Source organism: Epinephelus lanceolatus, chromosome 6 (assembly GCF_041903045.1).
Source record: "Epinephelus lanceolatus isolate andai-2023 chromosome 6, ASM4190304v1, whole genome shotgun sequence".
In the NCBI taxonomy this organism is placed as follows: domain Eukaryota; kingdom Metazoa; phylum Chordata; class Actinopteri; order Perciformes; family Serranidae; genus Epinephelus; species Epinephelus lanceolatus.
The window spans coordinates 1,130,661-1,140,089 of NC_135739.1; the positions used below are offsets into that span (position 1 = coordinate 1,130,661).

Sequence of the window (9,429 nt, forward strand, 5' to 3'; positions counted from 1 at the left end):
GAGGACCTGGAGAATGCTTTAGGATAGTAATAACATTATATAAAGATAATCATATTGCAAAGATAATATATATAAGATCACATTAAAGACAAAATTAAATTGCAATACTTTTTCAAAACTTGATGATTTTACCTTTCTGTACATTTTGTATACAAATTCATTAAATCATTTTGCTTGTAAATGTCTAGTTGCATCACGTTTATTACGGAAAACACATTATTTGATCAATTTACATTGTGCCCCTAAAGTTCTTTGTGCGCTCCTTACTTTTTCAACTTAGGAGCACATGTGCTCCTTGGGAAAAAAGTCAGCGTCAAGCCCTGTGATGAATCAGCTGAAAAAAGTTCTTCAAGGGCCGGCGGTGCGAGACACACCGCGCTGACTGGAGCAAAAGACGCTCACCAACAGCCAACTGTCAGCTTGGTGTGTCAGGGCCTTAACAGCAAACGACCATCCGACTATCGCACCACATCACGTTATGTCTGACGCTCTCTGTCCACACTGATCCGTTAAATATGGATCTCCATGACATCACATAAACAAACCTCTTACCTATCAGCTGTGAGCTCAGAGACGTCAGACTGGAGACGCACTTCTTTACTTCCTTATTGTTCATATTCACAACAATACCACCGCAGGTATCGATACTGTTGCTACCAAACTATTTTACCACCATCTCCACTTTGTTAAACAAGCTAGCTGGCTAACGAGCTCTGCTGAACATCTCACACAAAAATACAACCAGAAACATTCAGCTTCCTGTTGATCTTCCTCCAGACAGACGACCTCTAGGTTTTTGTAGTGAAATGTTATCGTGATGACGCTTCATTCTGAATCAGCTGTTCCTCGTTAGCGAGCGACAGTAATAAATGAAAATGAAGCGTTTGACCAAAGTTCAGCTCAAGCCGACTGCGCTGGGTTACTTGCTGACTTTCCAACAGAAAACGATGCAGTCAAAATGATCTCGTCGCTGATGCTCCTTTCTGTCACATTTAGTTAGGACAAACAAACTAATGTGATTCTTTCAAACACTGACTACATCATGATATGTACTGATAATAAAAAATGTCCTTATTAATGCATTGGTTGAGGCCTCATCTCTTAAGCTCAAATTAGTTTTTTCTTTCAGAGGAAACAGAGACAGGAAGAAAAACCAAACAGGAAGGAACACAAACAGATTCAAACCTTCATCTTTAACTTTCTGGGTCTGACCTTCAATTTTAAACTTGCAGAAGTCTGAACTGGGAAAATAAAGACGAGAGTCTGTCCCTCAGGAGTTAGTTTTCTTCTAACAAGTGAAAGAAACTCAGCAAATTATTAATTTCCAACTCAAATCACCTTCTGAATTCTGAATTATTACTGTGCTGAGTTAGAGGAAACAGGCTGAATCTTTTTCCTGTTTTAAGAAGACTGTAATAAATCTTGAAGGCGGCTCAAACGTGTGACTGAACTACATCTGTCAGGGAGATAAACTCACGTTTTCCTGCCGGCACTCCTCCAGCGTGGCGTTGGTGGCATTGATGCTTGCCAGCAGCAGCAGGATCTCAGCCCTCTGGCGGTCCTGCGCCTCCCTCGCCGCCGTCACCTGCTCCTCCAGAGCCACCTTGTCCTTCTGAAACACCACCTTGGCCCCCTCCAGCTTCTCCCTCATCTCCTGCAGCTCGGCGCGGCACTGAGCCGAGCTCTTCAGGTCCGGAGACGTCGCCCACACCACGATGACAATCAGCGAGATGATGGACCAGAGCGCCAGCAGGGCGATCACCACATTCTTCGCCTTCTGGGAGGACTTGGAGGCGGCCGCCATGGAGGGACACAGCTGAGGAAGAGGATGGAGAGATGGAGATGAAGAGACAGTGGTGATGGAGGTGAGGACGATGAAGACGAGCTGTGGAGCGAGCAGCTGTTCTCAGTGAGTCTCTCAGGTTGAAGTGAGCTGGACTTTCCCTTCAGGCTGGGCAGGAACACAGGGAGGGGCTCCCTCACAGGGCGACAGACCTCAGCCACACCCCCTGCCTCACCCACTCCATGCCCTCCCCCCACCTCCTGCCGCCTCCCCCCATCTCCCCACCCTAAACCTCACCCTCTTCCTCCCCTCCATGTCGGTGTTATCGTGCCCAGGAAGGACGCCCTGATCAACAGGAAAGTCTCACACACACACACACACATTGCACATGGAAAGTTTCATTTATGTGTGAGGTGTGTGTGTGTGTGTGTGTGTGTGTGTGTGTGTGTGTGTGTGTGTGTGAACACTGAGGCTTTCTGTTTCTATTTCCCAGCCTCACAGTGATGAACCTGGATGAACTCTGGAACAGAAACTATGTGGATCTTTGGCAGCAGGACGTCAGAAAGTTTCAGGCCAAGAAACGAAACTCAGAGAAACAGAAACAAGAAAAGACACGAAGAAACAGAGACAGAAAAAAAACAAAAACAAGAAAAAGAAACAGAGACAGAAAAAAACAAAAACAAGAAAAAGAAACAGAGACAGAAAAACAACAAAGACCTAAGTAAAGACAGAAAGTGTGCCTTCATTCCTCCTCTTCTTCAGCAGCAGCAGCAGCAGCTCTCACTCTTTCCTGACCTCCTGCCAGCTGCTGGCACACAGCTGGCACAGAGCTGGGCAGAGGCCCCGCCCCCTCTGCTCTGTCTGAGCTGTGATTGGTTCAGAGCATGTGCGGTTTTTGGACTCCTGGAAACAGCCAAACAACATGTCTATATAAACATCTGTAATTCCTGCCAGGAGCCAGGGGCCCCGGTCCAGCTCCGGGCCCCTGACTCACTCAGGGTTAACCCTCCTCCTCCTAACTTGAAGATGCTCGCAGCTGTTGTGTTCACTGCAGGAGCTGAAACTCAGGGACTCTGATGAGACGCAGATGTGAACGAAAAGATGCATGAAGAATGTGTAGAGCAGAGAAAAGTGTGCAGCTCTGACGCTTCGAACCTGCTGCAGCAACAGGCAGGAAACTGTTTATCAGCATCATCGCTCTGAGTCAGTCAGTCAAAACATCTTCAGCACTCACACTGCTTTGAGGCTGACAGCCAGCTGACCTCTGACCCCATTTCCTCTGTCCAAACACAGGAAGTGATGCAAGTTCAGGTGAGGTCAGAGGTCAACTGTACTCACAGATTGGACAGGAAACAATACAAACAGGACTGGTTAGCATTAGCTGCTACTAAGGAGGATTAGGTTGTGTTAAAGAAAAAATAGTAGACTACAAGAATAAAGCTGTAAATCTACGAGAATTAAGTCCTAATATTACAAGAATAAAGTCGACAATCTATTAGAATAAAGTAATATTACGAGAATAATAAAGTCGTAAATCTACGAGAATAAAGCCGTAAATCTACGAGAATTAAGTCGTAAATCTACGAGAATTAAGTCCTAATATTACAAGAATAAAGTCGAAAATCCATTAGAATAAAGTAATATTACGAGAATAATAAAGTTGTAAATATACGAGAATAAAGTTGTAAATCTATGAGAATTAAGTCGGAATATTTCGAGAATAATTTCGTAATATTATGATAATAAAGTCGTAAATCCACGAAAATAAAGGCTTAATATAACGAGAATAAAGCTGTAAATCTACAAGAATAGTCGTAATATTACAAGAATAAAGCCGTGAATCTACGAGAATTAAGTCATAAATCTGCGAGAATTAAGTCCTAATATTACAAGAATAAAGTCGAAAATCTATTAGAATAAAGTAATATTACGAGAATAATAAAGTCGTAAATCTACGAGAATAAAGTCGTAAATCTACGAGAATTAAGTCGGAATATTTCGAGAATAATGTCATAATATTATGATAATAAAGTCGTAAATCTACGAAAATAAAGCTGTACATCTACGAGAATTAAGTCGGAATATTTTGAGAATAATGTTGTAATATTATGATAATAAAGTCATAAATCTACGAGAATTAAGTCGGAATATTTCGAGAATATTGTCGTGATATTATGACAATAAAGTCGTAAATCTACGAGAATAAAGTCGGAATATTTTGAGAATAATGTTGTAATATTATGATAATAAAGTCGTAAATCTACGAAAATAAAGCCGTAAATCTACGAAAATTAAGTCGGAATATTTCGAGAATAATGTCGTAATATTATGAGAATAAAGTTGTAAATCTATGAAAATAAAGTTGTGAATCTACGAGAATTAAGTCTTAACTCTACGAGAATTAAGTCCTAATACTACAAGAATAAAGTCATAAAATTATGAGAATAAAGTCGTACATCTATGAAAATAAAGTCATGAATCTATGAGAATTAAGTCTTAAATCTACAAGAATTAAGTCCTAATATTACAAGGATAAAGTCGAAAATCTATTAGAATAAAGTCATATTACGAGAATAATAAAGTTGTAAATCTATGAGAATAAAGTCGGAATATGTCAAGAATATTTACAACATGCTAACGTTATTAGCACAAGCCTATGGCATTTTACATTGTATAAATTAGCCTAGCAGCTAGCAGAGATTTCCTCTGCTCATATTTCAGCCAGGATAAATCACACACAGTGTGTGGAGGCTTTATTGTCTTCACAATTTATTGTTTCTTATCTGTGAAATTAAAGTAAATCAAAGCTTTGTTTCCACTGAGGGAAATGGTTTCAGCTTACAGAGACAGACATTCTCTCCCTGCTGTATGACAAACGTCATCTGAGTGGTGGTGGCGACTTAAAGTTGACGTTTCGTAACACTGGCTAAAAGGTGCAGCAGGATAGATTTTACAAGTCGAGCAGCTTATTTCACCGTTACCTCGGAGCACAGGTCCTTTTGTCCCGACCGCGCCCTGGGAAAGATCTCTGTTCGACCCATACATGTTTTCTATTGTCCCTGGGACAACGCTGTTAGTCTCGAGCTCTGCTTTTGAGCCTGCACAAAACTGATGAGACAAAACAGAAAAACATCGACCACTGCCACAGGTAAAGGTTATCTCATGTGCAGAGAGGCTGATGACAGGCAACAAGGAGAATATTGGCCCATACCCATAAATCAATGCATCCATAACTCAAAGTGATCAAACAAATATCCAAATAGTTTCTTTATCTAACAGTTAATCAGATTAATACTATCTCTTATCTGAACACTTCTCCCTGCTCCATGTGTGTGTGTGTGTGTGTGTGTGTGTGTGTGTGTGTGTCTGAGTGTGTGTTGTCTGTTTCTGTTTCCAGAGGAGTCAGAAATCCTGCTGAGTGTTTCACCAGAGGAGGGAGTGTCTGATGATTTATATCAGTCTACTCCCTGCACAAATCATCTGCCTGCAGTCTGTCAGCTGTCTCTGCAGCGCCTCCATCAGGCTGGAACGCTTCACTACACATAACCATATCACCACATCCATCAGACTGTGCTCACACTGTGTGTGTGTGTGTGTGTGTGTGTGTGTGTGTGTGTGTGTGTCACACTGCCCTCTGCTGACACATCACACACTCTACAACATCCAGTCTGTCGGTCAACACACTCAGACAGTCAGGAGCTGTTTTAAAAGGCTTTGTCAGTATTTCAAGGCCCGATGTCGAGATACCAGGAACTGATGCTCTCATACTCCACTGGGCTTCACTTCCTGTCAGACTGCTCTCATTCGTTTAATATTGTTGCTTTGTCAGTGGACGCCAGTGTCAGATACCGACACACAGGCAAGGCAAGGCAAGGCAAGGCAGTTTTATTTATATAGCACCATTCATACGGCAATTCAATGTGCTTTACAAGAGAAATACATTAAAATAAAACATTAAAACACAGAGGCACCTCTCGCAGTGTAATGACATGTACCAGCTGCCATCAGTTTCTAAACTGCCAGTAGCTACCATAGTATACAGTAGGGTACAGTATTTTCACAGTACAATAACTGTCTCAGAAAATATTTCGGTTTCACAGTATCACATAATTCATAGTATTCCCAGTCAGAGGGATCCTCGCAGGTTATTGTTGATGAACAAACATTTTATCACTAAAACTGAAACCTGAAACATTTTGTTGATGAAGTTTGTGTAAGAAGCCTCCCCTTAAAAAATAACTCAATAAATAACTCAAATAAAGAAGAGATTCAACATCCAGTTGCTTTTTTTCTCTCAATATCGTAGAAAGTCAAATGAACATGGTGTGATAACCGCCAACTTTTATATCACGATATACCTTGAAACTGTTATATCACTGCAACCCTTGTTTAAAGGTAGTATAAGGCGAGCAGGAGAGGAGGTGGAGGTGTCAAACAGACTCCAAACTTTTACCTGGGAGCCCACTGTTTGTTTCCCGTGTGGCACCAACAGTCAATCCAGTTATTTTAATAAGAAAGTAGTAGGGCTGTGCGATATGACGATATATCGTGTGACGAGAGAAAAATGTCTTTCATATTTTGCTCTATCGTTTATATCGTTGTGACGCAAATTACACTTTTAATTTAATATTTTTCATCATTTGGAGTCTGTCCATCTTTTGCACGGATCACATTGATAAAACTCTTCTTGGCTTTCCAGTTCACAAAGCTTTTACGACAACTTTTTATTAACTGGATTAAAATGTGCTATATCGGGATATGAAATGAACTATATCATGATATGAGATTTTGGTCATATCGCCCAGCCCTAGAAAGTAGTGTGTTTAAATGTGTACCATACTATGGTAGTGACATACGTCATGTGACATTACATGACATTGGTACAAGCTTACTTGTTTTAAACCAAACCACCTGCTGTTGTTGCCTAAACTGAAGGAAATAAACTATAAAACAAAGTGTTTTACCTACTTTGTAAATTTATTCTGGAAACTGTGTGTGTGTGTGTGTGTGTGTCACAATTTTTATGTGAAAACAGAATTTAATTTGAAAAGACACAATACAAGTCACCAATTCAGTATCTGACCAAATGTCTCCCCTTCTGTTCCTGAGATATGACGTTAAAACATGATGATGTCACAGTTAAGCTGACCTTTGACCTTTTGACCACTAAAGTCTGATCAGTTTATTCTTCCGTCCAGGTGGATGTTTGTGTCAAATTCAAAGAAATTCCCTTTGCTCCTGAGATATCGTGTTCAAGAGAATGAGACAGATGCAAGGTCACACTGACCTTTAACCGGTGAAATCTAATCAGTTCATAGTTGAGTCCAAAGTGGGCGACTCTAATCTTGACACTGTGCTGATCCATTCTTAGAGAACATGGTATCTGTTTCCATTTTTATGCTGGTGACAGTCAGATCTATGTACCTTTAAAGCGGAAGGATGAATTCTCAGTAAAACCACTTCTTGCATGTCTTAATGACTTGAAAGCTTGGGTGGCCTTAAACTTTTTAAATTTTACTGAAAAGAAGACAGTGGTGGTGGTGTTTGGACCCAGTGGATCCTGTGAGTCCCCCCATATTGACGTGGGCCCTCTGACACCATATGTGAAGCCCCCAGTTATGAATCTGGGTTTTAGGATGGACAATGATTTTTAACTGGACAGTCGATTTAGTGCAGTCGTGAAGTCCAGCTTTTATCATTTAATGTGGTTGGCAAAAGTCAAACTCATTCTTGCCAGGCAGCAATTCGTAACAGTAGTCCATGCCTTTATCTCGTCTCGGCTGGACTACTGTAACGCACTGTACACTGGAATCAGCCTGTCTTCTCTCTCTCGTCTGCAGCTGGTTCAAAATGCCGCGGCATAACCTTTAACTGGAACACGAAAGAGAGAGCACATAACTCCCATCCTGGCCTCACTCTACTGGCTGCCTGTGCATTTTAAAATTATTTTATTTGTTTTAAAATCTCTAAATGGTCTCACCCTGCCTTACCTCTCTGAGCTGCTTCACCCTTACACTCCTGCCCGGTCTCTCAGATCAGCTGACCAGCTGCTTCTGGTTGTACCAAAGTCTGAGAGGAAGCTCAGAGGGGACAGAGCCTTTTCTGTCGTAGCTTCTAACTTGTGGAACAGTCTGCCGCTCCACTTTAGACAGGCTCCTTCTCTGTCCATTTTTAAAACCTGCCTTAAAACCCACTTTTACTCCTTGAGTATGAGACATTGATTCTCTTTGTTTTTATTGCTTTTATTGTATGAAATTGTTTTCATTTGTTTTACTGCTTTTATGGTATGACTGTTTTTTTTTACTTGTGTCATATTGTACTTTGGAGTTGTATTTTATTTTTTTGATTCATTGTGTTATCATTTGTTTTTATGTCCTACGTTTTCATATTTGATTTACTCTTGATGTATAGCACTTTGTTTCAGCTGTGTTTGTTTTTAAGGTGCTTAAGAAATAAAGCTGGATTGGGTTGGTTTGTGCAAAATGTGAAAAAATAAAAAATAAAATAAAAAAATCCCTCAATGCATTCCTGAGATATCGAGTTCACAAGAATGGGCAGTACGGATGGACAGACGCACAACCCGTAAACATTAGGCCTCTGGCCACAGCTGTTGCCACCGCAGAGGCCTAATAAAATCAATTTAGCTGCCAACAAAAGACTGAAGCGAGATGACCACAGTGAAAACATAAAACAGATGTGGACAAACTTTTTCTTTGGGGAAATAATAATCAAATAATTTGCAGATGAAATAAGGTAATAAATCGCATTAAATTGCAATGTATGTTCTCACACTCCTCAGCAGATCACAAAATAATAATAATAAACTGCTTGCTAATAAACTTGAACGTTTTTCACTGCGCTCCTAAATTCCTTTGTGGCATTTATTTTTCTATTCAGGAGCACATGAACTCCTTTTGGAAAAAAAAAAACAAAGGGCGTTTATTTTTTCTGAATAAATGATTATTGAATTTGTTGCATATTCTATATTGTATATTCTTTATATTGTAAAAAAAAAAAAAACATGACTTGTTATGTGAAACATCCTGCAGGTGTTCTGTGGTCATACTAACTGTCAGTGAGTCTGGTTCAGATCCACAGCTGCTTTATAACAAACACACCAAACCACATCACTGGTACCTGAGGGATCTGAGGGACATAACCTGAGTATATATTAATAATCTATATCAGTCGTTCCAAACTGGTGCAGCCACAGGGTCCAGATCAGTCCTTCATCATTAGTTCAAGGTCCACACAGTATAAAATATTCAGTGCCAGTCTGTGTTTGGCCGTGTCATCCAGCTCGTGTCCTGTCTCTGTGACGTCTGTGAGCTAAAATAAAGTGGGTTTGTTTTTTTGTTGGTTTTTTTTTACAAACTTGACACGTCCGCAAGTAACATGTGGTCCACTCAGAATGGACCTGTGGCCCACTTTTGGACTGCGACCCATCAGTTGGGAACCACTTATGTATATGTTTCCATGGGGACACAGTGAGTCCGTTCACAGTGAGCTGAACGATGTGCGAGCAGCTCCTGTTCGGATGGACAGAGACCGTCAACTGAAGAAAACTTAAAAACACAATGATTCTTTTTTCTCTGATTTCTGAGTGGATTTACAGACGTATGTTCTGGATGGACGTCAGAGAGGAG

General features: G+C 40.6%; 1 protein-coding gene across 1 annotated transcript in view; it reads right to left on the bottom strand.

The window, feature by feature from the left end:
* The window catches only part of LOC117253376 (uncharacterized), a 33,010-nt gene extending 31,067 nt beyond the window's left edge, over positions 1 to 1,943 (bottom strand). The window contains exon 1 of the mRNA XM_033620762.2: positions 1,478 to 1,943. Within this exon, the coding sequence (XP_033476653.1) occupies positions 1,478 to 1,804 (327 nt within the window). The 5' untranslated portion in view covers positions 1,805 to 1,943. The remainder of the gene's footprint in view (positions 1 to 1,477) is intronic.
* Positions 1,944 to 9,429: the final 7,486 nt, after the last annotated feature.